We start from the raw sequence: 27,879 nt of genomic DNA on the forward strand, positions 1-27,879 counted from the left end.
TATATTTTTTGTTGTATAATTTTTCTGCATTTTTCTCATATATTCAAGCATGAATTATCACATTTGTATTATCATAACTACTATATTACTAACCTCACTTTTTAATAATGGTGAAAAAAAATAAAGTTGATTTTTATATTTTGATTTGTATTTTCAAACTATTATAATAATGGTGGAAGAACAATAAAATTGTATATTTTGATATTTTAGTTTATTATTAAATATTACGAATTATTTATACTGTAAACGGATTGTTTCTTATAGACTATTCTCTTTATTTATAAAACCCCCAATAATGTTAATATATGATTGTATAGTACTAGGTAAACGTTAAACAATCTTAGTCTTCTGCTGTTAATTGTTTAGTGTTTGTAAGAGATGTCCCGTTGAGAAACCCCTCCCACATTGTCGGTTCTGTGCTGTCTATGCAAATGTGTTTCTCGCACACATACACATTACACAACATCATAAGAATTCTCCATCTGCTATTCTTTCTCTTCATCTCGAACATTCAGCGTTGCTGGCTCATTTGTTGCAGAAGTATGCGTTCCTCTATGCGCCCAAATACCGCTTCTTTGACGCATGCGTCGAACGCTTTCAACGTCTACATGCGAATGTCATTTACAAACTGAATGACACCTCGTGTAAGCACAGCTATCCACCGCTTAACAACAGCACATACGAAAACTTCGCTGCGAATCTCGTAAGCAGCACACCGGCGAGAGTAGCTGTCGATAACAGTAACAAAAACAACAGCCTTAGCAATAGCTCACCGCATCGCACTGTGTCGCATTATGGCTACAATTGCCCATTGACAAATTGTCCCAATATTCTACTGCATCCGGCCAATCAAAGCATCTGTCAAACGATCTCGGTGCATCGGAACAGTTTAATTTCATTCATTGATCAGACATCTCTAAGCAATGCAAATCGCAGGGTTTTCAATGCCCTGAACAAAAGCACCAAACATTCCCCCACAACGGATGAGTCCACCTTGTATGTAACGGCCCTGGACATCCAATTGGAGCCGTTGACGCCGCCAAATTCACGCACCCACAGCTCAATAGCTGGCAGTGCTAATGACTCGCTGGACGAGTTGATATCGAAATTCAAAACGACGGTGAATTTGAACACGCAAGCCACCAAATCGGATCGTGATGAAGACACTCTCTATCCGTGCAGCTATACTTCGCGCCTCTTTTTGCCCAAGGGGAAGTCCGAGGCCTCGCAGGGCTTGTTGTATGAAAATATGGCAGATAGCGGCTTGGGTGGCAGTGGAGGAGTAGGCAGTGGAGGTCATGGAGGTCGTGAACGTTTAACCACCACTAGTAATGATTCGTCAAGCAGCTCTCCTGAGGTGGAATCTCAATTGAAATTGCCGTGCATTGATATTCTCATTAACATTTCGTTGCGCAATTCGGAATGCGCTCAAACGGTGCAAGAGCACGAATTGGAGTTTCGTTCCAAGCTGGAGAAAGTCATCGATGCTGAGATCCATTATATATCACAACAGCTGGGCATGCGGTCACGTGCTCCGCTCTCCACGCCCACGTCGTCCACAACGCACTTGATGCAACGAAGCAACTCGGCGCCGGCTTTGTGTCACAGCTACAGCTATGTGGAGTTGGCTAATTCCGAAGTCCCGCTGGTGCCACCATCATCATCGACGATTAAATCGGAACCGCATGCGCTGCAGCATTCGTTAAGCCCCTTGGAAATCCACTTGAAAGATTTACTAAATAATATAATTCGCGTTCATGAGTGGCACAATCGTGCCTTCATCTGTGAGTGCCGTGCTCTCATTACCCAGCTGCGTGAGAACTTTAGGAGCAAGATAGATAGATAGATAAAGAGATATATTAAGCTAAGGAAATACAATATATTTTTGTTCTTTACTTTTGGATATTATATATTATTATTGATTACCTAATAGAGAAACACATGTTAATATTTTTTGTTCACTACCTTCTTAAATTTTGTATATAAAATTCAAATAAATGTTATCTATAAATTTACTCATTTACTTTACTAATCATTAAGAATCACCAAATCAAAAGCACAGGTAACATTTTTGCACATTTTTAATGTATTTTTTGTTTTGAGCTTTGCATGTTTTTGTTGCGCTGTATGTTTTTTGCTCTAATTTTTAATGCATGTTTTGTGCTTGTTTATCGCTAATATATTTGTGTACTAAAACTGCTACTCTACATTGTCATATACTCACATCCTTCATGTTTAGTTGTAAGCTCATTTTATTTGTGCGTGTATTTAACGGTAAAGGAACAATGATTTTTGTGTTCGTCCACTTTGTTATACAGAGTACTTGTGTGTGTCTTTATCTGGTACCAATTATCTAATATTATTTCATTTTCTGTACAATCAACAGGTGAGAACGTACAAAATGGCGACCACTCGGAGGCGCACCTAAGCACCTTTTCACAGAGCAGTAAAGAGGTAAGTCTACCAAGCTAGCAGAGCAAGTACGAGAGGGAAAGAGACATTAAAGTGCTTTTATAGTATACATATGTATGCACATACATACATACATACCTATGTATTTATAGTTTAAAAAAATGCGCTTTGCGTTTATATTGTGGAAACCAAAAGCTGTAGTGCAAAAAAAATTAAATCATAAAAATTTTTCAAATGAAAACCAATGCACTTAACTAAGAATTGAAATAAATATCAAAACAACTCTAGTCGGCTACGCTAAGTTTGCTCTCTGCTTTCTGTCTATCTAATGATCATTGCAATTCACTGTTATCATCATGTTCTTTAACGACATTAAAACATTGCTCGCGTACTAAACAAATTGCAAACGATATTCTCACTGCAAATTTCTATTACGGTTCCAGGATGTGTCCACGGACGGTTCACCCAAGAAAGACAAGAAGAAGAAGAAGGGCCTGCGCACACCATCGTTTTTGAAAAAGAAGAAGGAGAAGAAGAAGACCGAGGCTTAAGCTAGCTAGCTGGTCACACTCCACACATCAAGCAGCAGCTGGAGCAGAAGTGCGGGCGGGGACAAAAGTGTAACCGAGAGAGAGAAAATAAAGAGAAGCGCGATGACGACGATGATGAAAAACGACGAAACACGTAATATATTTGAATGAGGCATTAAAAAGCAACAAATGAGCAGCTAATAACAACAAACAACATTTTCATCAAGTAGAGTATAAAATATAATATGACGACAATGAAAGATCGTAAAGGGACGACAACAACAAAGTAGAAGTACATGAGTATGGCATTAAAAAAAGAACAGATACAGACTCAGATTAAGAAACAAACAAAAAGAAACGAAAAAGAAACAAAAACACAATTTGCAATTTACACGAATTCTAATTGATAATATTTAATTCTTTATACGCATTCGACACAATTGCCGCTGTTCTATACAAAAAAAAGAAAACAACAAATCTAATAGTTCTCTAAGCGCTTAAATATACTACGTAAAAACATTACATAGTAACAACAAAAACAAAAGTAAAAGTAAATTATAAACCAAGATAATGCAGAGTGTGTAAAAAAATGAATTATTCACTTGGGTCAACAAAATGTAACCAAATCGTTTTTTGTAATGTTTGTGCTTATTTATTTTTTTGAACAATCGCCACACAGATACAAAATCAGGCCCCTCTTCACACACACACACACACATACGAAATGCATTACAAGTACTCTTATCTGTATACAAATAAAAAATACAAATGCAATATTTTTATAAATGCAATAAAAAGCAACAAATATTTTGATATTCTTTGCATGCGAATGCGTGTGTGTTTGTGTGTGTGTGTTGGTTAGTTTGTTTTATATTTTATAATTATGATCTATTGTTCTTTTGTTTTTTTGTTCTCTATATAAAGGCGGCCAATTTCACACACACAAATACACACATAAAAAATAACAACAATTTAATAGAAAGATGCAGCATTGTATTAGTTTTTTATATAAATAATTATATATTTTTATGTACGTAAAACTGTTTATATATATATCTATATAAATAAATATATATATAAATATATTTGTATATGTAAAACAAATAATTTATGATGAAAGGATTAAAAAATGCACCGAAAAGCAGAAACATCAGTCAGATAAATGAGAAATATCGAGCAAAGATTAAGAATATGGAATGACGCTGTTTTAAATTTCAGCAATTGATCGATTTGTAAGTAAAAGTTCCGATATACGTATTATCCCTTAAAAATTGTGAAAAATAGCATGGCGAGCACAAGATCAATACCGAGTAGAAGAAGAAGAAGAAGATGGATAGTGAAGAAAACTCCCAACAAGAAAAACTGCCATAGCTTGTAATGTTTGTAAGGCACAAAGTCGTCAAATTGCATTTCGAAATAAAAGTAAAATACTAAAAACAAATAATATATTCTTCGGGCCTATTACACAGTTTCTGCTTTTCATTGCATAACAATAACAACACAAGCAACAATTGATCGTGCATAAATATTCGCATACATACATACAGCAAGCATTGCCGGAGCCTTAGAAAACAGTTGAAAAAATTCAAAAAGAAGCAAACATAATATATAATATATTTAAATCATTGAATAATTATTGTTTATTTGCGCAACAACAGAAGCTTATTTCTAGCAACTTTTTTGTGTCCCATTCAAAAAAGTTTGTACAATTTCTTTCTATTTATCTTAGAAATATGTTAATATTCTCAGTGCAAATAAAAAATATATATTTCAAAACTCACGATAAACAAAATAAAGTGAAATAAAAAGAAGAGTTGATGAAGGAACCACGAAGAGAAATATAAAGAGTTAAACAGTGACTGAAAGCTGTTTAATTATATTCGTTAGAATCTAAGTAAATGCATATATATTTAAATTCGTATTATATAAAACACACACACACACGACACACAAAAAGCAAAAATATAATTAATAAACACTTCGAAATTGTATAAAAAAAAAACTCGATTTTGGGGACTTTTTATTATTGCAAAATCGACAATTCGAAGAAACTTTTGCTGAGAGATATATGGATAGACATATGTTATCTCAAGAGGCAATATTGCTAATGAAACTATCATTAAATAACATTTGTTATCATAAGAACTGTCTATATCAAAAAGCGGATCTACCAAGCAGCAGACGATGAAACTCAAAAATAGAAATAAAGTCGAGTTATAGACGAGACGCGTGAACTTGACGAATTTATGAACTTCATAACATAATATGATTTGTATTTTAAGGAAGTATCTGCTAAATGACATATTAAATCGGATATTTTTATGGCTATGTGGCGCTTGTCACCTTAATAATTTCTATTTGGACTATAATCCAATCATAAAGCAATCGTCAGATTAGATAAGACAAGCAATAACATAAATATTGGAATAGGTAATTCCAAATTCTATAGAGTGTTCTAAGAAAAATATATAGTAGTATTAGGATAATCGAGAAAATATCAAAGAGAAGTAGGAAGTCATTTAAATAAAAAGATTTGGCGATTTGGTATGGAATAATAATGTTTTATTCTAATCGATATGTATGGACTAAAGCTATAAACTATACCTAGAAGTATGTAATAACATATACACAAGTACAGTTTTAATGCTTTTCTGCCTCCGTCTCTGTATCATTCTTGGGAGGCAACTTGCCACCGGCAAGGATGTGTTGAATCTCAATAAGGGTTTTGCCCTTTGTCTCGGGTACAAAGAACATACAGTAGAAGAAGGCAATGATGGCGATGACCGTGAAGATCCAGAATGTGGGCGCCGAGCCAATGGCGTTCTTCAGCAGCGGAAACAGTTTGGTGACCAAGAAGGCGGAGAACCAATTGCTGGTGCCCGCAATGGAGCCAGCGACACTCTTCACATCATCGGTGAAGAGCTCGGCCATAAGAATCCAGGGAACGGGACCAAAGCCAATGGAGAAGAAGACGATGAAGAGCAGAATGCTGGTGATGGGCAGCCAGCCAAGAGACTCCACAGAGCTTGGATCGCTTTCCTGCATGATGAAATAGACGCCCATCAGACAGGTGGTAATGGCCATGAATACGGATGAGATGAGCAAGAGAATGCGACGTCCAGCCTTGTCGATGATCATCGTGGCAATCAATGTCATTATCACTTGCGTGGCGCCAATGAGAATGGTGCAAATGGTTCCAGAGAGACCGGAGCCAACATCCTCGAAGATCGATGTCGAATAGAACATAATGGCATTGATGCCCGTCCACTGCTGCAGTGCCTGCAGGATAACAGCAATTCCAATTCCCTTGAGCGTCAATGGACGACGCAGAGCTTTCCAAACGCTTTCCTTGGGCTCATCGTCTTCCTTGTTGGTCTCCTCCATGATTTCCTTTAGCTCATCACTGACATCAAAGTCCTGGCCACGTAGCCATTTCAACGATTTGGTCGCATCTTCGGGACGATTCTTCATGGCCAAATAGACGGGCGATTCCGGCATAAAGAAATGCACGGTCACAAAGATCAGTGGCAGAATGGCGCACAGTATGTTGATAGTTAACAGTGGCAAATAGCCGCCCACAATGTAGCCATAGAGCAATCCCGATACCGTGTTCAACTGGAAAAAGCTGCCGAGTGTGCCACGTGTGGCAAGGGTCGATATCTCCGTGGAATACATAGAGGCTGTGACACAGAACGCTCCGCCGCACACACCGAGAATGAAACGACCAAAGTACAACATGGCCACATTATTGGCAAAGATCATCAGAATCCAGCCAACCATGTAAGGCGGGATCAATGCCAACATTGTCGGCTTGCGGCCAATCCAATCGATGACGAAACCCGCCGGAATGCACACACAGGTGGCACCCAAAGTCAACAGGGATGAGATCCAGCCGAACTCATCATCGGATATCGGAAAGCCATAGGCTTCTTCCTTCGTCAGCATCTGCTCCACAGGCGCTGACCAACCCATGCTGGCGCCCATGCAGAAGGCACCAAAAGCCGCGGACAAACCCGCTATGTATTGTGGCAATACCTTTGCCTTGGACATCTTTGCTTTCCGTTCTAGACGTTTTGATGGTCGAAACTAAACTGATTGTTGCCGGACTCCAGCTACTTGGCTGGTAAATCATTTCATTCTCACATTTGGACATGGTGATAAGTGCGACGCTGCCGCCGCCGCCGTCGTTGTCGTCGTTGACGTCGACGTTGTCATCGTCATCGTCATCTGTTACAGCAGCGTTTGGTCATCGAAAATCAGTTACATTTAATACTGAAGTGGGTCAAAATCACCACCCACTCCACTGGCATTTGGGAAGCATTGTTTAGGCAAGATTATTAAAGTAGGAATAAAAAAACAATCTGTGCGGTTAAAAGATTTACAGCTTTCGTTGTTATTATACCCGGCAAATGCAGGGTGCAAAGTTATAATGGTTGTGTGAACAACAAAAGTAAGAAAGCTGCTACCTAACAGGCATTGTTTATTCTTGCTTAACCGTTTTGCTATTATCATGTTTACTTTTCTTCTGAATATAGAGCTAGAGACCTCGAATTTGTTGGCAATAATCTTAGGTAGATTAAGCATTCTTTGCGAATTTGAATAGCGGCTTATATGTACTGTAATTATTATAAACATTAAAGTTCAACATACAAAAAACATACTGAAAACTTAATTTAAATGAAATTCAATTGAGTTACCGAGTAGCAGTTAGTCGAGTTTTGCTTGCACCCTGCTTGGAATTCCCATTTCCTACAGCCGCGTGAGAAAGCTACATATGCAGGTGGTAATAATAGTTGACTGCCTTCCGCGCTTCGCATTCCCCGCCATAAATCGCATAGAGTGGATCTAATCTACAATAGAGTGAACCGATCACGGACATTGCTCATATGTTATAACGAAACGCAACAGAACCGTGCCGCGACGCAACGGTCATCTCACGGTCATCGGCGGGAAGAGAGACACTCAAATAGAGTGAGTGGACATAACGTGTGTGGGGCACTTCTGGCCAGTGGCACAAGTGGAATCCGGCGATAAAAATGATGGCGGAGCGCGCATCGAAGTGGTTAACTAAATCATGCTGCCCATTGATAAGTAAGTGCCTTGTTATTCTCCCTTTATTTACTATATATACTACACAATACAATCGCATAATCGTCATACCAATCCCTGGGTCCAATTGATAATACAAAAGAAAAAAAAAACAGCCGGCACTCGAAAGAGTTCCTGTTAAATTACAAGCAGAGGTAAACAATGCAAAGATAACCTCACATTTTGTTTATTTACACACACGCAAAAATGATTGTTGTTAGTGGTTTAATGGGTGCTGTGGCGCAGTTACAAGGGCATTACATTTGCTTAATGACACATCGCTACTAGTGATAGTCCACGACCACACGCCACTTCACTTGTTTATGTCTTATATAATCTAACAGTTCTGATATCAAATACACGTAATACAGCCGGGAATTTAGCCGGTGACGCGCTTTACTTCTTGCGCTCTGCCTCCTCGATGGCACGCATCATTGCAGCATCGTGCTTCTGGTGGTGTTCACGTATCGCACGCTGCAGCTCCTCGTGATGGCTCTTACTCTCTGGCGGATAGAGTTCGCGTTTCTTTTTGGTCACCCATTCTTCGAAGTATTCCGGTTGGTTGAAGATGTGAAACAGTGCAACCGGGAACGTCATGTACATGCCCATTTTGGCCACCTCCAGTACCCAAGTGCCCATGTTGATTTCTTTCTAAATCTCGCACAAATTTAGGTTTCTTTATTATTAAACTCGACGACTATTTCGATGTTAGAACTGCTGTCAACAAAAATCAGCTGTTTTTGAGTATTGTATAATGTTGACCGAAAATTCAATGATAGTGTTGCTAAGCACTCTTCAAAACCGATGACTTATCGATAAGTCGATTTCAAATTGAACGTTGGGATTATACTTTATGAATGTGAAGGCTGGTTCATCACATGGGTTTTGAAAAATAAACTACTTGCAATGGGATTATCAGCAAAAATGTAACAGTTAAACAGATAGTACGTCAATGGGAATTAATTGAGTGCCATTACCAGGTTTTGAAGTATGGGATTTACCTTATCAACCCCATTGAACCCTAAGTTGAGTCATACACTTGATTGTTTAAGTAATAAAATATCTTTTATTAATGATTAAGTATATTAAAATATATAATTTTGAAAGCAATATTGGTTTTGAATATTTATGGGGCATGCATTTAAAATGTAAGAATCTTAAACAGTATGTGGAAAACGCGGCCAATTACAAAGCGAAAACGTTGTATCCTAAAAACTAATAAAGAATGTGCCAACATTTCTGTTGGCTTGTTTGTTTGTTTTCGAAAACAATTTCACGGAAGCAATGTGTTTGAGAAGAGATAATTTTTTAAAACCGTACAACGGTTTTAACGTTAAAAAGGTGCAATGCTAAATGTTTGCTTGCTTAATACTAAAGTGCCGTTTCGCCTGGATACTCCTCACGAGAAGTAATCAGTAATTTTTTGGTAAGCAAATGCTCATCGGCATCCTCATCATTTCGGAACGAAATGTTCTCCTTATTATGGTCATCATCCCCATCAGGTATAATACCAGTTTTAAGCGGTGTATCTGCGGAACGTTTGCGACCACTACTGTTGAAGCTACCCAAGGGCGAAGCAACCGCCGCCGGTTCATTGCCATCCAAGCAGTAAAGCAAACTGGGACTCAGCTCCGATTCATCGTAATCCTCAATGTCCTGTGTAGTGTTGGTGCCACCAAAATCATCGGAGCGACTGGCAAAGGATAGATCTGCTGGACTGGCTGTCAGAACGCTGCGAGTGAGCAGATAGTCCCTAAGGATTACAGAATACACTTTTGTGATTAAAATAATCAACCAAACAATATGATAAAAAGTTCTCACTTGAAGTCGCTTGTGAGCGCATTGTGTGATTTGCCCTCCAATGATGGCTCCTCTGTACTGTTGCTATTGCTGCTGCTGCTTGAACGCTGGCAGGATGACAACAATGTGCCATTTAAATACTGTCGCCTGAGTATATCCGCATAGCCGCCCAGTGAGGTAGCATCTTCGCAGTGCAATGCAGGGGGCTCCAATTGCTTGCTGTCCATCAGCTCGTCCTGGTCGGTTTGCTCAGCTTGGTTGACAAAGCAAGGATTCGGTTGCTTATCGCCATTGCCCAATGCATTGAGCAACATCACCGGTTTTCGAGAACGCGGTGTCATAATTGATTCCTGCAAAAAAAGAAAAATATTAGTACAGTTTATAGGATACAATGCATTCAATCCATGCACATGCCAAGCAATTCATCGTGCTGTACTTACCTGCATCGCCTTGGGCATGCGTTGGGTAGATTTCGTGATGGGCGACATTGAGCGACGACCCATGCGGAGCGATGGAGTACTCGTAATTAGATCGAGGTTACGATAAACGCTGCTCTGTAGCAGCTGCTGATGATAATCAATGTTACCTGGCAAGCCAATGCCAGCGGGCAGGTCATTAGAGCTGGCATTTGTTTCCGATAAAGTATCCTCATCGATGGCATGGTCTTGAGCTTCCTCCAAATCACTATCATCCATATCCTCGAGCAGGGGTGCGTCTGCCGCCTGCAAATGGCAGGCCGACTGCTTGGCGTCATCGCTAGGACGCCGCTTCAACGTTGCCGAAACGCTGCGCACCAAACGCTTTGTGGTCTCCGGTGTGCTGAATGGAAAACGCAAATTGCCCATGCTGACGCCCTTCATCAGTTTGCGTGTCAACGATTTGCCCATACCGCTGCTAGTTGCCGTTGACACCTCCACAATGGGCGTTAACGCAGGGTCCTCGTCGTCGTCATCTTCAACGCCATGCACCTGTGGTCGCAGACTACAGAGATTAGGCTCCGACTTGTAGCGTGATGATTGCTGTACGGGCGTACAGGGATTCGAGTATTCCTCGATCTCGTGCAGACGTCGATCATTCCATGCCACACTCTTCTTATCAGCTGCCACACTGATCAGTTGCTGTGCTGCCGCCGAGATAAACTTTAACGGGGTCACACACCGCGTATCGATCTCGTCCAATTCGGGCACAGCGGCGGGCACAGACGCCAGCTCATGTGATTGCTGGCGACTGACGGGCGCCGAGTGGCTGCTGCTGCTATTCGCACCACAGCTACTGCTACTGTCTGACGATGATTCGATCTTCAGCGATGTGGATGAAATGGATTTCTGAAGCGTGTGCAAAGGGTTAGTGCCAGATGCGGTGACGCTGATGGATGATGGAGGCAATGACATCGCAGGCGTGGGACTTTGGAATAGCACGCGCAACTTGGGCGCCTTGGCATGCGATAAATTTGGCGTCTGCGTCAAGGACAAAGACATGCGGTTAGATTACAACATAAAAAGCAAAAGAGTGCTACGATTAAATAGCAAATAGATCAATCCTTGTTTTCATTAAATTATCGCTGGTATTTTTCATATGAAAATTATTTGCTGGCGACATATCCAAACAAGAATATACAATTAATGAAAACAGAATCACAAACTCTTCTCTAAAATTAACGACTCGTTACATTTGATAATTTTGTGAATTGGAGTCGATGTTTATATATATAAACTGCAAAATAACCCAACCAACACCCACCTCTGATCCGCTCATAGCTTGCAAAGCAGGCGCACGTTTTGGGGTACGCGACATAAGGCTCTTGTGAAAGATGTGCTTCTTGATAGAATCGCCCAATGATTTGGCGCTGCGAGTTGCCTCATTGTTCTTTAGTCGATTCATTACAACCAACTGTAGTGGAGTACCTGAGCATGATGAGATGTTACATTAAAAACTCAAGTAATACATAAAACTTATTGTTCTTATACCCTGCCCATTCTGCTTGTTGAATTGCTTGATTAGTCGCCGTTTCTTCGATGACTCGGGCAGACTTTGAATGTGAGCATATAGCTGGGCCAGCTCCGTATCCGTAGTGTTAGTATTAGTGGCCGCAGCGGTGGCTGCACGATCTACAAAAGTGTACACCGTGTTGACCGTCGAGATGTCCGAGATGGATTCGTCAAGCGTTTGCTCCGGCGACATTGTTTTCTTGCGTTTGCGTTCAAGAAAGTACGCCCGAATATCAGTTGCCAGTTTCGCAGGCACAGCAAAGATGTCGAGGTTGCGGGATATCATGTAAGCGATGATGCTTGACATCCGCTTCGCCGTATAGTGCAATACCTCAGGCGGCAGGTTGCGTGGACAGATAAGATGTGGTGTAAATATCGTGGCCAAATTGGTTGCTGTCATCTTATTGCTCTGCTCGTGCAATGAGACGGCATGCAGCATTTCAATAATGTGTTTGAGCAACTCACGATGCTCCTCAGGCAGCAATAACAAGAGCAATTGCACCGAGTTTAGCAGGTGTTGCTGACGCTCCAAAGTAGACTGTGTTCTTTCTTCGATAAGAGCTTGGCACAGTGGTGCTATCTGTAGATGCGCTGGATAGTGGGCATCTGTGAGCAATGGTTCGGGTAATTCGGCGAGAAAACTCTTGAAAACTGTGGCACAATCGTGGGCTGAGAATTCCGATTGTTCCAGTTCCAGTGGCTTGTCCTGTTGTATGTGCAAACGCAGTTCGTTTTGCCTGGATACGGCACCTGTTTTACGAAATATGCCCTCCTGAGTAAGATCTAAGAGAGTAAGAGATTGGGATGTTGTTAGCCCTCAATGCAAAGTTAAATGCACTTTACTCACTCTTCTCGAGCATCAGAAACTCTTTGAGCTCCAGGAGATGCATTAGAAAGCCCGCATCGATCTGTTGCTGCAAGCATTCCGTGGGACTGTTGCCCACAGATTTGCTACCAGCACCTGTGGCACAGCCCGTCACTGTTGCAACGCTAGCTGTGTTGCCACCGTGGCCCAAACGATGCTTCTTCGACAGGCGATTCCATTTCTTGAGCTTGCCTTTGTCCTCGTACACAATCTCGTGGCAGGCTAAATCGAATCTACAATTGGTGCGGTAATACATATAGTCACACATACACACGACTGCAATGATTTTCATTCAGCTTACTCATCGGTGTTCAATTCAAGCTCAAACGAGAGATGCATGCGTACGAGAGATTTATATTTCTCATAGTTGCAGGTGCGCATGCGCGTCGCCAGCTCGAGGTCGTTAAATTCATTGATATTCACGTATTCCATGTCCATTGTTGGATTTGTATGATGATGTGACGTCGGTCCAAAACGAAAATATAGCGCTGACTATGTATGCGATTTGTATATGTGTATGTGTGTTTGTCGTTAGCAGCTGCTGCAGCGAAAACAACAAAAACAACGAACGAAACCCGAAAACGAAACGGAAATAACGCGCAGGATAACAATAGCTAGTAAATGGGATGCTCCTAACATTAAGCCATGCACTCCGATTGTTATTTCGCACTTAGTCACTAAAACTAATTAACTATATTCTGCACTATTCGACATTAACCGCACGTCTCATTTTCGCTGCTTTGCTCTGAAAATTAATTGTCGGAAAATTGCCGACGCTCTTCACCAACCGCTGTGAATTGAATTGCAGAGTTGCCACTCGTTGCCAAAATAATACGCAAAAAGTGTTAGGAAACGAAGAAACTAAGAAAAGTGCAATAATTATCGAATTATATACCGCAAATTACTTTTTAAATTTAATATAATATATTAGGACTTATAATAAATACGTATACAAATTTAAACAAACATTGTGTGAATTGATGATTTTTATTTTTAATTTTTCGTTCACAGCACTGACATTACAGCTAACGTTACCCAACACCAGTTGAATTTACCGCTGCCAGACGGTCTGCAAAACTGTTTATTGTGGTGTGTTTTCGCACAGTTTTCTATTAAAATGGTATTAATAATGCCTATTAGCCCTCCTGAGCATGGTCTCTTGTACACGGCTAACAATATTAAACTAAAACTTGGCGATAAAGTCGTTGGCCAAGGCACTATATATATTTCGCAAAAGTGAGTGCAAAAAGAAGAAAAGACGCAGTCTATGCTTAAAACATGATTTCCAATTTTATTTTTGCTTTGGGCTTTTTTTGAACAGCACGCTTTCTTGGCAACCGGTGGATCTCCAAGAGGGCATTTCGATTGAGTGGAAGCAAGTCAGCTTACATGGCATTTCTTCGAATCCCAGGAAATGTATTTACTTTATGCTGGATCGCAAAGTGGAATGGGAAGGAGTCTACATGGGACGTAGTCTCGAAATCAATGGCCAGAATGGTGCTAACGATGAGCAACAGCGAAATGCTGCTGCAGCAGTTGTTAACAACGATGTAGATGAGGGCAACGGTAGTGATGACCTAGACGATGACGACGACGATGATAACTTTGAGGATGCAGTCGATCAGCAACTAGACGATGTTACCGAGTGCTGGCTGCTGCCCGATGATATACACACTGTGGACACCATGTACAATGCTATGACCACTTGTCAGGCATTACATCCTGACTCAGCGGACAGCAACTCGGAGGATAGCGATCCCATGGAGGATGCTGGTGGCGTTGGCATGGCCTTTGATGATCAGGACATGGTGGAGGATGTCCTTACGCTGGGTCGCAATGGTGGCGAAGTTGGCGGCATGCAGAATCTTAGCCTTGACGATGATGATGAGCGCTTTGAGGACGCGGACGAATAAGGTTACTCCATCCACCCCACACGAGAAACTAACTACTCCAAATAACCATTGCATCCATATACATACATACGTATTTATATTTGAATCTTTTATACAAATTGTAAGTCTAAAGTGTATTGTGAACATATTTGAATAGCTTTTTGGAATACTTTATACTTAACGCTGTAAGCGCTCAACAACATTTAAGCGTTTTCTTTTTTGGCCTGCTGCTGCAGCTTCATCTCGTTTTCCAGCGCATCTTCGCTTATGGGCGCTGCTAACTGTATGTAAAACATAAGTGTACAAGTAGTAAAATTGAATGCATTATAATCTTACCGCTTCGGCCACTTCTAACATGACCAATGCCTGCTGATAGCCATCTCCCTTCGAGGGTACTTTATCATAATTCCAATACGTGAAGTCTTGGAATGTGCCTGTCAGTCTCAGTTGTCGATCTGCTTGGTTTTCATCCGTCTCCTGCAGTACGAGGCCTTTGTATCCCTTGGGCACTGACTCCCGCTTTCCAAGTAGTGGATATCCTCTAAGAGCATTTGATAAAATGCCTTTGCCGAATTCTGGCGTATCACGCGTATAATTGTTAAAGTGTTTATCGACATCTGTGCACTCGCCGTCACCAACGATTTTGGCTGGTAAATAGTGCAGCTGCATTGGTCTCTTGTTGTCCAATTGCTGAATATCGAAATCCAAAGTAATTGACATTTTGTTTACCCACAAAACAATCTCCAATGAAAACAAATATTCTACATAAACACCGCCAAAATGTTTAGTGTAGTGTGACCGCAAGTTGATTTGCAAGTGTTACCAGCTTTTATAATTAAAAGACGGTTACACTTAAAAAGGTATATTTATAATAAAAATTAACTTTCAATATGTATTTAGGGAACTAAAAAATGACCTAACCCTTTAAAGAAACCCTTCAAGAAGAATAATTAAAAATTAAATATATATTTAAAATCTTTGATTTTGGATTAGAATTATATATTTTTCTTCTGAAATTCTTTAATAGAACATCAACAATTTAATGAGCCCAATAAATTGTCAACTTTTATTATTTAAGTAAAACTGGTTCAATATATTGTTATTGGTAATTAATAAAATATGCTTTCTAATTATAAAAAACAGGTAACGGCTCTTTTATATAGCAGGAGGCAAAAAGATAACTGGTGGTATTATTTTAGTATTTTAACACAATATGGAGTAGTACATTTTGAATTTCAACCTGCGGTCACCCTTCTCGGGAACCAACAATAAAAATGGCGTTTCTCGTCGGACAAGAACTGATTTCTGCGCGATATTAGCATTAGTTAGTTAAAAACAACATAAAAGCGTGGACAAAGAAACAACAATTACGATAAATAATGTAGCTTAACTATCTGAAATCGAAACAACTGTTGTAAAATCGAAAGGTTCGCTGCTAACGTTCTTTTATCCGTATTCAGTCGTCGCCGTTGTCGTTGTTCATAGTTTCATTTGCTCTCTCGTCGTCTCTCCGTAAGTATAAAACGAGAGCAGTGAGTAAAAAAAGAAGCGAAAGATTATTTTTGTTGCAAATGTTGATGCTGTCAAATACGTAGCGTAAGCATAATATATCGTGGAGTGCACAGTTCATAATTCTATATTTGTGTAAACCACGCATACAAAGTGTTTGATGCGTGCAAGATTTATAATAACTAACAAGTGTGTGTGGCGCTGTTGGCCCTGCCTTTATTTTATTGCAAATTCTGTGGCATAGACACAGATACGCACACACAGACACGGGCATCTCATCATAAGCGCGACACAATCAAAATAGTATGCACCCATACAACGACAGGAAACAAATTAAAGTTAATTAAGCAACACAGCTGAAATACATATAGTTTGTTGTACATATGTATATGCGAACATAATTTAATACAATTTATGAAATCATAAAAGTTAGTACTCGGTCAATTGTCTGTGGTGCCTGCAACGTGCGTCGTCGCCGAATTCGTTGTTGTTGCTGTGCTCTATGCATATTCGAGAGTGTGTGTGTGTGTTTATGTGTGCCTGTGTGACATGTGCGTGTGAAACAACAGCAAAGCAACAACAACAGAAGCAAAACAATTTCGGGTGAGTTGCTAGCTACCTGCCAAAGCAGCTTTATTTTTCTCCTTCTCTTTCTGTTCGTGTTTCGAATAGTTCGCCGGCAGTTTGCACGCCCTGCACATTTCTACACGCAGACACACACACACACTTATAAGCGAAGGCAGCAGCAGAGACAGCCCTAATACTCACGCACTCCATTCATTTTTAGAGCTCAGAAGAGAACCACCTACACACTGACACATACAGTTGCAGATACATGTGCTTATCTTAACGAACGAAACGAGCGAACAACCGTTTTAGTTATCATAATGTTTGTGTGTGTGTTTGTGTTAATATAGCAATTCGTATATAAATTCAATTATAAAACTCGTAAATAATCAGTTTTGTCGTATTTCTATTGCAGTGTGGTGCATTTGCAGCCAGAGCCAACGTAACGAGACCAACACTTAAACAATCCATGAATTATAAATATAACTCTCTACAAACAATGACACACGACTGCTGCAGCCGCAACAACAACAATAGTAAAAACATAACTCAAGGCTACGGCACCTGTGGTCGTAGTAACAATCCCAAACTGAGATATATAATTCGTTCTTTTTCTGCTGTCTCCTCCTTCGCAACTGATATAATTCATTTATGCTGCCAGTCAGCAACAAAAACAACAGCTACAACAATTAAACGCCCAAAAAATGAACAACACAATTGTCGGACTGACCAATTGCTTTATCACTAAATAACATAAATAGTTCGACTATATATTTTTATATACATCAAATATCTATATAAAATTAATATCATCAACTATTAAAAGTCTGAAACTATGAATAAATTGGATTATCCACGTCGCAATGGTACACACAAAGTTCGAATAACGCGTAAGTTGATTGACTTTTTGTATTTCAATTGAATATTTATAGCTAATAATGTAATTTATTTCTTTTGCAGTATTGTGTGCAAGAAACTTGGCGCGCAAGGATTTGTTTCGTAAGTATTTATTTATTGTTGTTTGCATAATTAATATGTATGTTTTCTTGTAGTTGAATTCTTCTCTTAAATTAATTTTGCATAAACAATTTGGAGAGGAACAGAAACCATTTGCTTGGAATTGCTTTTGGCCAGTTTTGTTTAACGGGCGGGTTTTGAGTGCTAGGTGCAATGTGCTTTTGTAGCTCTAGCTAAATTTAGCATTTCCTTTTGTCTACTTTCATTTTTAAACAAATTCCCCCCCTCAATTCACTCATTGCACACATTATTACGGTTGCCAACCTGCTTGCCGTTTGTCGAGTCGTCTAGTCGAGTGGTTGTTGTTATAATTTTTTGTTTACACATAACAAAAATGATTATTACTAATTTGCTTTCGTTGTATCTGCATCTCGTTCGCACAACTCGCACACACACACAGACAGACGCACATTTCCATCTGTGCGTTATTATTTTCTATTTTTTCTCATTCATTTTTTACACATCGTTGCACTTAAATCACGCGGCCAGCCAGCAACAGTCCAACCAAGCAAACAACACCAGCCATCGTCATCATCAGTGTATTGCCTAATGCCGTCTTTAATTATATACTATGTATCTGTATCTGTGATAGATATATGCATGTCTATAGATACAAATGTATCTGTGCGCTTAGTTATACATAGATATAGGTTTCATTCCGAAATATGCGACAGGTGCTCCCAAACAAGGAGTTGCCGATTTCTATGCCCAATGAAATGGCGTATTAATGCTAATGTTCAATTAACAACGGCATGCCAAGTAGCGTGTAGAGTGGATCGTAGATCGACCAATCGATCCATCCACTATGCACTCAAATACACTCGAACGCCTGGCCCCATCTTGGGGCGACGCACTTGGCTTACATTTGTCATACTCGGTGAATGTTTTGATTTTTTATGCCCATGCAAATAAGCTGAAGGCAAAAAAAAAATGAGTTGAGTTTGTAGTTGTGTAGTTGTACGTTCAATGTTGTTTATCGTTCGCTTGGTGGGCTGATTAGATTTGTTCTGTGAGTGTATGGAATATATATATATATAGAGTGAGTCGAACGGAGAAACTATGAAAAATCGTTTGGGAAAAACCACAGTAACCAACCTGAGTGCGAAATGTATGATTTTTTATTTAATTTTATTTTTTTTTTGTTTTTGGTCTTACGCGATATTGATAGACGTTTGGCTCAATTTGTGGCCGCTGATATTAATAGATATGATGGGCGCGGGATTTCGCAGACAAGTAATTGCTATGACTAAGTTTCCGGGCGTTTCCTTTAAAGGCAAACAACGCAGAAAAATTGTGTGAGGATATCATGCCAATTATGTCAATCATCTCAGTTAGCTTGGACAGTTTGAAACTATTCGAAACTATTTATATTGTCAACTGTTATATTGAATAAGGCCACACAATGAATACTTTGCTGCTGCGTCAACAACTTTCGATAAATTGCAGAAAACCCTTTTGCCTGACCTTTCCCTATCTGCAATGTGCACTGGGAAGAGCAGGAAATAGAATAGCCGAGCAGACAACACTTGAAGTTGGAAAAAGGGAGCTGAAATTGTTGGATATGCGAAGAAATGTTAGCGAATTGCGAGCAATGACGCTGTCCTTGGCAATGAGGGAATACACGAGTGCGTCGACAACACGAAAGTATAAACATTGGACATACTTGCCACTGGCAAAAAGCATGTGCAGTAACGAAGCTGGAAAGTCTGAAGATGACAGTGAAATAAAGCTCCCAAAAGAAGAAACTGAATCTAAGATGAACAAGAATTGCGCTAAGATTACCTCAATAAGTGAGGTGAGGATGTCAGTGCCCGAGGTGTCTAGGAAGCGCAAAGAAAAAATGCTGGCGCGCATCAAGGAGAAGCAAGGCGAATACATTATCTTGGATCCTTTTAGTGTGGAAGAAGAGGTCAAGCACAAGGAGTACACAAAGTTTCCGCTTAAAACACAACGCGATCCATTAAAGTTCCCTGTCAACGAGCGATTAGCGGAGACCAAAGACAGTGAGTTGGAAACTGTGCTCGAGGCGGCCAAACGTAAAGCTGCTGAGATAAAAGTCCTTGATCCGCATTCCCTGACCAGAAAAAAACCCGCTAAAAAGTCTAACGAGAAGTTAGCTGCATTGGGCAGTAAACCCAAAGTTTCTTCAGGTTCTTCTGGGGCCAAGTCATTTTCCACAGCCGCTAAGTCGACGGGCGGTGCAACCAAGCCTCCGCCAATGGAATTGCCTCCTGGCACTCCGCCACCACAAACAAAGACCAAGTTTGGTCCACTTGCGGATGCGGATCGCATCTTCACAAATCTCTATGGACGTCACGATTGGCGTCTCAAGGAGGCAATGAAGCGCGGCGATTGGTACAAGACCCGCGAAATTGTGGAGAAGGGTTCAGCGTGGATCATCAACGAGGTGAAGACGTCCGGACTGCGTGGTCGGGGAGGAGCCGGTTTCCCAAGTGGGCTCAAATGGTCATTTATGAACAAACCACCTGATGGCAGACCTAAGTTTCTGCTCGTCAATGCGGATGAAGGTGAACCAGGCACATGCAAGGATCGCGAGATACTGCGTCACGATCCGCACAAGTTGATTGAAGGTTGCCTGATTGCCGGCTGTGCGATGGGCGCCAACACGGGTTTCATCTACATACGCGGAGAGTTCTTCAACGAGGCCTGCAATCTGCAATATGCCATCGTGGAGGCTTACAAGGCGGGATACCTGGGCAAGAATGCCTGCGGCTCTGGCTACGAGTTTGATCTCTATGTGCAACGTGGCGCTGGCGCTTATGTTTGTGGTGAGGAAACCTCGCTCATCGAATCGGTGGAGGGTAAGGCGGGCAAACCAAGAAACAAGCCGCCATTTCCCGCAGACATTGGCGTCTTTGGCTGCCCCTCGACGGTCACCAATGTGGAGACTGTGGCTGTGGCACCGGCGATTTGTCGTCGCGGTGGCAAATGGTTTGCTAGCTTTGGACGCACTCGCAACTCGGGCACCAAGCTCTTCAACATCTCGGGACATGTGAACACGCCTTGCACCTTTGAGGAGGAGATGTCGATGACGACACGTGAACTAATTGAGCGACACGCTGGCGGCGTCATTGGGGGCTGGGAGAACCTGTTGGCCATCATACCAGGCGGCTCCTCAACGCCTTGCATTACACAAAAGGATGCAGAGACATCCATACACGACTACGACGGCCTGATGGCAGTGAAATCCTCTCTCGGCACCGGTGCCATGATTGTGATGAACAAGAGCACGGACATCATCAAGGCGATTGCCCGCTTGGCTGCCTTTTACAAGCATGAAAGCTGTGGTCAGTGCACTCCATGTCGAGAGGGCCTCCACTGGGTGAATCTCATTATGCAGCGCTTTGTCACTGGTCGTGCTCAAGTCGGCGAGATTGATATGCTCTGGGAGCTGACTAAGCAGATCGAGGGACACACTATTTGTGCGCTGGGCGATGGCGCCGCTTGGCCGCCACAGGGACTCATTCGACACTTTCGTCCGGTCATCGAACAGCGCATTAAGGAGCGTGAGGCATGCGACAAAGCCGAAGCCGAAGCTGTCGCAAAGGCCCCCATAAATGTTTAAGTGCGGAGTGTGGAGTATAAACAATAAAGACAGTGGGGCAAAAAGCTTCATGCAACAGCGACTTCCGAGTGAAAGTGCCGACAAATGGGGTTGAACGGCGACAGTGGCAACAGTTGCCGTGAGGAAATGTGGCAGACAGTTTTGTGGCAAACGAAGCCAAGTGTGACAGCTGCTCAGCTGCTGAGTTAGAGTATGCAGCAGTCTGCTATTGTCTGCACTTCCTTTTACTTTTCGCTGTTCGCTGTTTTCTGTCTGTTGTGTGCTTTGGTGCAGAAAATCAATCAACAGCTGCAGCTCAAATTACACAGCGAGAGAGGTAAAGAGAGAGAGAGAGAGAGATGGAGGACTGCAGGTAGCAGGAACAGGTAGTGAGGCAGCGTTGTAGCAGGCACAGCGTGCAGCATATGACGCAGGTTAGACCGAGGCAAGTTATTGACGTCCAGCTGGGGGACAGCCGAGATGTAACGAGCTCTGGCATCATCGACAGAAGTACGTCGACGACTTGACCCACTTGGAGTGGCACTTGGCCTCCATTCGCAGTCATTCGCTGAGTAAAACAATTATTATTCGAGTGCTTTGATTTAATTGAAACTTATTGCCCTCTGGTCACAAGAGATTCACAAAACTTAGCAGAAGTAGTTTGCCAATTTTATTTGCCGTTGGGATTGAATGGTGGCGTGCCCGGTATACGAAGAGGCGCTCCATTCGGTTGTGGGCGTCGATTGAATCGTCGCTCGTCAAAGGGCGTGGCGAACGTAGAGGTGACGCTCAACGCGAGCAGTGCGAGTGCCAGCCAGGTGAAGAAGCTACTGAAGCGTATGACAGCCATGTCTCAAGTGGATTGCGATGTCAGATTGTTGCTGCAGGTTGCTTTATTTATAGTTTGGTACGCTGATTAACCTATCACAAGCTGGCTGTTTCTTTGTTATGCGGGGGACTCACAGTAATCAGGTTGGGAAACAAATGGGATTAATCGGTGGGGGGAACTTTAGCTGCCCCTAATGATTAGGCGATGGTTGTTATGATGACCTCGTCGAAGCTGCTTGCTGTGATTGTCGAGCTGCTGCTTATTGTGACTGATGTTGCTGTTGTTGCTGTGATTTCCGGTTTCGCCTCTGGGAAGTTTCGTGGATCGATGGCCAAGCGGTTGGGGAAGCCGGGTCGCGGATGCGGCTTATAACAGTTAATAAATTGTACCAGGAATAGTACCCAAAGCAGCAGAAACCAATGCATGGTTAACAACTTTAGCTTATTGTTGAAGAGGGGAGTCGACTAGCATAACTAACTGAAAATATTCAGATACTTATATTGCTATTATCGGGTTGTATTAGAGCAATTAATACCCTGTCTGTTTGAAAGTTTAGGGTATATATCAAGTGTCTTCAAACTGGTTTGCAATTGCAAATTGAACATTGCAATTATTCTACATTCAGAGTATTTCGTAGTCGAGCTAATCTTAATTTGAAATACGCAACTATAGGTTTAATTTGCTTGCTACTCCAATTAGGGCCACGCAATTGCAATCTATTAATTTATATGCTTTCATTCCAACTTTGCAGGGTTGCCCGATCCGTTTGCCAAGGTCCAGGTGGATGGCACCGGTCAAGTCTACTCGACGGAGATTAGCAAATCCTCTCTGGATCCGAAATGGAACGCGCACTACGATCTATTTTTGGGACGTGGCGATTGCATAACCATTACAGTGTGGAACCAGCGCAAGATACACAAAGGCAGCGGATTTCTGGGCTGTGTGCGCATTCCCGCCTTGACCATACAAAGCCTCAAGGGAGCAGGCTGTAAGTAGCATCAAATCAAATCAAATCAAATCAAACTAAAAACCAACTAATTGCAATTCATTTAATTGTTAGTTCAACGACTGGATTTAGGCAAACTCTCGCCGGACGACGATGAGTTGGTGCGCGGCCAGATTATCATCTCGCTCCTGCCCAAGGATGGACCGTGTAGCGGCAATCCACTGGCCATTGTTGGACCCAGTGGAGATGTGCGCGGCCCATCGGAGGAGGACTCGACCGAGGATCTGCTGCCTGATGGTTGGGAAGAGCGACGCACGGACAACGGGCGCATCTACTATGTGAATCATGCTACCAAATCGACGCAATGGGATCGACCCAGAGCCGCGGCAACGCCAGCGGGGACCAAGTCGCCGCAGCAGCGACAAAACAATGGCAACCAGCCACCGGCGGGTCCCACGCGATCCACCACCTGCACGAATCTGCTCAACGGCCATAGCAATCGTCAGGCAACGCGCGAGACGACGGACGAGCGACGCCACTCAACCGAAATACTCTCGAGCGTTGGCGTTGCCGGGGGCAAGGAGAACACCAGTCCGACGTCGGGCACAACGACAGCGTCAACAACAGCGACGACGCCGGGCAAGAAACTGAACTCGAGTCGTGCTGGCAATGCGGCACTGGAACCCGCCACGCCCAACAACAGCAGCAGTAGCGGGAGCAGCAGTAACAATACAACGACAAACACAACGGGTGCGGGAACAGGAACGGGAGGAACAACGACGGCGACTGGTCGCCTGCACATCAGCAACACCAATAGCAACAGCAACAATGACAATCATCTGAAAACGCCAAAGCATCAAACATCCTCCACGGCAATGAATGGGCACGGTCATGGGCATGGACATGGACATGGCGAGGCGACGCCCACATCGCCAACGGGACAACAGAACTATGTGAATGGCAATGCGCAAAGTGGCCAAGCGGCGCAACCGCAACAGGCCAACAATGGCTGGCCAACTGCCGACGGGGATGGCAGCACAACACCAGCAACGACGCCGCCACGACAAAGTCCCACAGCAGCCACATTGACAGCGCCAACGACGCCAGTGACACCGACGGCGGCGACGGTGACGGCGCATAGCAATGGCAACGGCAACGTGCACAGTCCCAATGCAAACAGTCAGCCCACAAACAGATCCGAGCGAGCACCGCCCGCAGCAGCAGCAGCGCCCACACAGCGTTCGCAGCGTCGCACGTCGCGTCAAGCGGTGGAGGAGGTCGCATCGCGACGTCGTTCATCGCGTGGCACGCGCAATGCCTCGGCTGGAACAGCGGCTGGTGGCGGTGGATTGCGTTATGTGTCGGCGATAGCGGCAGCAAATCAAGCGGCACGTCCATTCCTGGATCTGCCGCCGGGCTATGAGATGCGCACTACGCAACAGGGTCAGGTGTATTTCTATCACATACCCACGGGCGTGTCCACGTGGCACGATCCGCGCATACCGCGCGATTTTGACACGCAGCATCTGACGCTTGACGCGATTGGACCGCTGCCCAGCGGCTGGGAGCAACGCAAGACAGCATCGGGTCGCGTCTACTTTGTGGATCACAATAATCGCACCACACAGTTTACGGATCCGCGTCTCAGCGGCAGCATACTGCAAATGATACGCCGTGGCGGCAGCGTGCCACCAGCGACACCAAATACAGCGGCTGCATCAACAGCAGTTGCCACAGCAGCAGCGCCAGCTGCTCCGCCGGCGGCAGCAACAGCAGCGGCGCCGTCACCAGCGAACAATGCGGCGAATTCAACGTCGTCGTCGACGACAACGACACCACATCGCAGTGCGACGCAGCACATTGTGGTGCCCGATTTGCCGCAGGGACTGCTTGAGGGCGCCGATCTGTTGCCGAAGTACCGCCGCGATTTGGTGGGCAAGATGCGAGCGCTGCGCTCGGAGCTGCAGACGATGCAGCCGCAGTCGGGCCACTGTCGGCTAGAGGTGTCGCGCAGCGAGATATTCGAGGAGAGCTACAGACTGATTATGAAGATGCGCGCCAAGGACATGCGCAAGCGGCTCATGGTCAAGTTCAAGGGCGAGGAGGGACTGGACTACGGTGGTGTGGCACGCGAGTGGCTGCATCTTCTCTCCCGCGAGATGCTCAATCCACAGTATGGATTGTTTCAATACAGTCGCGACGATCACTATACGCTACAAATCAATCCGGACTCTGGTGTGAATCCTGATCATTTGTCCTATTTCCATTTTGTGGGACGAACGCTGGGCATTGCTGTGTTCCATGGCCATTGCCTTGATGGTGGCTTCACCACGCCCTTTTACAAACAACTGCTGAACAAACCCATCACACTGGGCGACATTGAGGGCGTGGATCCCGAGCTACATCGCAGCCTCACTTGGATGCTGTAAGTTTACGATTGATCGTCATATGATCGTAATAACTATACTAATAATGTTATTGCATTTTGCAGCGAGAGCAACATCAGCGGGATCATTGAGTCGACGTTCAGCGTGGAGAACAATAGCTTTGGCGCTCTGGTGGTGCATGAACTAAAGCCTGGCGGCGCCGCAATTGCCGTCACCGAGGAGAACAAGCGCGAGTATGTGAAGCTCTATGTCAACTATCGTTTCATGCGAGGCATTGAGCAGCAGTTCCTGGCACTGCAAAAAGGTGAGTGGCAAATTAATCGGTCAATTGTGGAACTGGTGTTTATTTCCTATTACCTTTTATGCTTGACAGGCTTTTGTGAGCTAATACCCAGCCATTTGCTGCGGCCATTTGATGAGCGCGAACTGGAATTGGTCATTGGTGGCATCTCTAGCATCGATGTCAACGATTGGCGCAACAATACGAGACTGAAGCACTGCACCAACGAAACGACGCAAGTTCTGTGGTTCTGGCAGGTGAGTAGCGTCAACAGCTTACAAATGGTTCTCACCATACTAATCACATTTATACTTTTCCAGGTGGTTGAGTCATACAGCTCGGAGATGCGTGCGCGTCTGTTGCAGTTTGTCACTGGATCGTCGCGTGTGCCGCTGCAAGGATTTCGTGCGCTGCAGGGATCGACGGGTGCGGTGGGGCCACGCCTCTTCACCATTCACCTTACCGCGGATGTGCCGACACAAAATTTGCCCAAGGCTCACACCTGCTTTAATCGCATCGACTTGCCGCCCTACGAAAACTATCAGCTGCTGTGTGACAAGCTGACACAGGCCGTGGAGGAGACCTGTGGCTTTGCTGTGGAATAGTTACAAAACGCGCACAACCCCAAACACACAATCACACACATTTGCACATCTGCATTATATCATACATATAGAAGACGAAAGCGATTTGAAATCAAAATTATATTGGCCTGGGCCTGTGAACCATTATTGCATTGGAATTTGTCTGTTGAATTATGCGCTCGGCAATGCTGTTCTTTTTTATTCTTTTGCTGCGCCTTTTGCAGTTAAAAAAAAAAACAAAAGCAAAGTTGATTTACACCCACACACAAAAAAAACACAGACTTATTACGTAAATATTTATGTGTTGCTCGAAAGCAACAACAGTTCTTATACATAGTTACCAAGTGCATATAGACCCAACGTTAGCGTACTCGTGAATCTAAATACGAATATCTACTTGTATTTTGCTGTCTACCCTTGGCCTTTGTTTGTTTACGTCGTGTTATAAATTGTAGTTTTAAATTTTAAAACCCGTATACATATACACATTATAAATTTACACACATATATATATATAAATCTATATATACACATATATCATAGTTGATAATTAGGCGTACTAAGGAAGAGCAAACAAAAACAACCAATAATAACAAATTTTTCAATTGTAGACATTGAACCGGCAATTGCGTGCTTTTGTTTAGTTTTTATTGCATTTTTATGTTTATTAATTATATTTTGTACATTTATAAAAAAAAATCAAACTCACTGATAAGTTTTTAATTATTGTTAAAATTGTCCTTAAACCCACACACACAAACACATATACACTCACACAAACACTCACACATGCATATACATATACATACATAGAGAAACATAAAACAAAAGAAAACAAACAAATGCTTGAAAAATTACTCAATTATTATAATTAGTTATTTTTTAAATTTTTAAATAAATGAAAATTATTTAAATTGCATTCGTTAATCATTTCCTTGTTATTTCTTTTAATTAGCTGGTTCAAATTCATTACATTTTTGCCAAATCAATTGAGGAACAAATTAAACATATTCATACATATACCTATACACATAGTACATTCATAGTAGGAACTCACATCATAATATTGACATTGATAATTGATACGAATTGGACAAATTTCTAGAAAGTGATATTAGTGAAAATTTTTAACTGTCTTTGAATTAAATTATATTAACAATTGGTAGTTATCTAAGCGAGCCCTTGGGACGTGTATTTCAAATTTATATACCATTGATTTTACCAGATTGAGAAACATTATAAATTTAAGTAAACCTAGCCACAAATAAAGAAATGAGAAAACGAAAGCAAGAACGAACACAACACAAATCGAACGTTAACTTTTTAGCTTTAGAGAGCTCTAGGGTGTGAAATCCAAATGAAATTGAAAACTAAGCGGAAAACACATTCTGCTTAATAATTGAAAAAGGATTAATAAATAAATATGTATAGAATATGTAAATGCAAGAAGTTTTTAATTCCTAATGGGTACTTATCGAATTTAAAGTTGACCAGAGTAATGTGGGTAATAATAATGTGTAATGTGTAATAATAGCACGGAGGTTTAACGATTCTTAATAACTTTTTAAAATCGTATAAATCATGTTGTCCTCATAACTTGTGAGGGTTGCAGTGAAAGTA

The 27,879-nt window shown here is 42.4% G+C and overlaps 9 protein-coding genes across 15 annotated transcripts in view; 4 read left to right on the forward strand and 5 right to left on the reverse strand.

Moving 5' to 3' along the window:
* LOC132791511 (protein hu-li tai shao) overlaps positions 1–3,523 on the forward strand; it is a 29,682-nt gene extending 26,159 nt beyond the window's left edge. For 2 of the 5 annotated variants that reach the window (XM_060800468.1, XM_060800470.1), the window contains 2 exons: positions 2,387–2,454; positions 2,856–3,523. In XM_060800468.1, the coding sequence (XP_060656451.1) occupies positions 2,387–2,454; positions 2,856–2,963 (176 nt within the window). In that variant the 3' untranslated portion in view covers positions 2,964–3,523. Of the gene's footprint in view, positions 1–515; positions 2,016–2,386; positions 2,455–2,848 lie in introns of those variants that run through there. The other 3 variants (XM_060800467.1, XM_060800469.1, XM_060800466.1) reach the window with 2 other exon arrangements.
* Positions 3,524–5,467: 1,944 nt separating this feature from the next.
* Positions 5,468–7,037, reverse strand: LOC132791513 (facilitated trehalose transporter Tret1-2 homolog). The gene has a single exon (XM_060800473.1). It carries the CDS (start codon positions 6,990–6,992, stop codon positions 5,583–5,585), a length of 1,410 nt encoding a protein of 469 aa, XP_060656456.1. The 5' UTR covers positions 6,993–7,037; the 3' UTR covers positions 5,468–5,582.
* Positions 7,038–8,173: 1,136 nt separating this feature from the next.
* Positions 8,174–8,785, reverse strand: LOC132791518 (protein PET100 homolog, mitochondrial). Its single transcript, XM_060800476.1, has one exon. It carries the CDS (start codon positions 8,667–8,669, stop codon positions 8,427–8,429), a length of 243 nt encoding a protein of 80 aa, XP_060656459.1. The 5' UTR covers positions 8,670–8,785; the 3' UTR covers positions 8,174–8,426.
* A 332-nt stretch (positions 8,786–9,117) lies between these two features.
* On the reverse strand, positions 9,118–13,646 carry LOC132791512 (uncharacterized). The gene is made up of 7 exons (XM_060800472.1): positions 12,985–13,646; positions 12,666–12,916; positions 11,798–12,601; positions 11,571–11,734; positions 10,271–11,287; positions 9,852–10,180; positions 9,118–9,783 (listed from the first exon to the last, which is right to left on the reverse strand). Exons 1-7 carry the CDS (start codon positions 13,119–13,121, stop codon positions 9,402–9,404), a joined length of 3,084 nt encoding a protein of 1,027 aa, XP_060656455.1. The 5' UTR covers positions 13,122–13,646; the 3' UTR covers positions 9,118–9,401.
* Positions 13,647–13,720: 74 nt separating this feature from the next.
* LOC132791514 (methylosome subunit pICln) lies at positions 13,721–15,345 on the forward strand. Its single transcript, XM_060800474.1, has 2 exons — positions 13,721–13,919; positions 14,005–15,345. Exons 1-2 carry the CDS (start codon positions 13,801–13,803, stop codon positions 14,594–14,596), a joined length of 711 nt encoding a protein of 236 aa, XP_060656457.1. The 5' UTR covers positions 13,721–13,800; the 3' UTR covers positions 14,597–15,345.
* LOC132791517 (uncharacterized) lies at positions 14,715–15,295 on the reverse strand. The gene is made up of 2 exons (XM_060800475.1): positions 14,912–15,295; positions 14,715–14,856 (listed from the first exon to the last, which is right to left on the reverse strand). The coding sequence occupies exons 1-2, from the start codon at positions 15,293–15,295 to the stop codon at positions 14,779–14,781; spliced, it is 462 nt and encodes a 153-aa protein (XP_060656458.1). The 3' UTR covers positions 14,715–14,778.
* A 493-nt stretch (positions 15,346–15,838) lies between the features above and the next one.
* Positions 15,839–27,114, forward strand: LOC132789460 (E3 ubiquitin-protein ligase Smurf1). 3 transcript variants are annotated; one of them, XM_060797489.1, is made up of 8 exons: positions 15,839–16,087; positions 17,067–17,541; positions 17,612–17,650; positions 22,814–23,050; positions 23,123–25,433; positions 25,500–25,699; positions 25,769–25,932; positions 25,996–27,114. In XM_060797489.1, exons 2-8 carry the CDS (start codon positions 17,487–17,489, stop codon positions 26,278–26,280), a joined length of 3,291 nt encoding a protein of 1,096 aa, XP_060653472.1. In that variant the 5' UTR covers positions 15,839–16,087; positions 17,067–17,486; the 3' UTR covers positions 26,281–27,114. The 3 variants fall into 3 exon arrangements, with proteins under 3 accessions (XP_060653472.1, XP_060653474.1, XP_060653473.1); XM_060797491.1 differs by having other exon boundaries at positions 17,313–17,541; XM_060797490.1 differs by lacking the exon at positions 15,839–16,087 and adding an exon at positions 16,648–16,687.
* Positions 19,027–21,330, forward strand: LOC132791696 (NADH dehydrogenase [ubiquinone] flavoprotein 1, mitochondrial). The gene has a single exon (XM_060800727.1). It carries the CDS (start codon positions 19,071–19,073, stop codon positions 21,252–21,254), a length of 2,184 nt encoding a protein of 727 aa, XP_060656710.1. The 5' UTR covers positions 19,027–19,070; the 3' UTR covers positions 21,255–21,330.
* Positions 21,815–22,122, reverse strand: LOC132791697 (uncharacterized). Its single transcript, XM_060800728.1, has one exon. The coding sequence runs from the start codon at positions 22,081–22,083 to the stop codon at positions 21,904–21,906; it is 180 nt and encodes a 59-aa protein (XP_060656711.1). The 5' UTR covers positions 22,084–22,122; the 3' UTR covers positions 21,815–21,903.
* Positions 27,115–27,879: the final 765 nt, after the last annotated feature.

Source organism: Drosophila nasuta, chromosome 3, assembly GCF_023558535.2.
Source record: "Drosophila nasuta strain 15112-1781.00 chromosome 3, ASM2355853v1, whole genome shotgun sequence".
Taxonomy (NCBI): domain Eukaryota; kingdom Metazoa; phylum Arthropoda; class Insecta; order Diptera; family Drosophilidae; genus Drosophila; species Drosophila nasuta.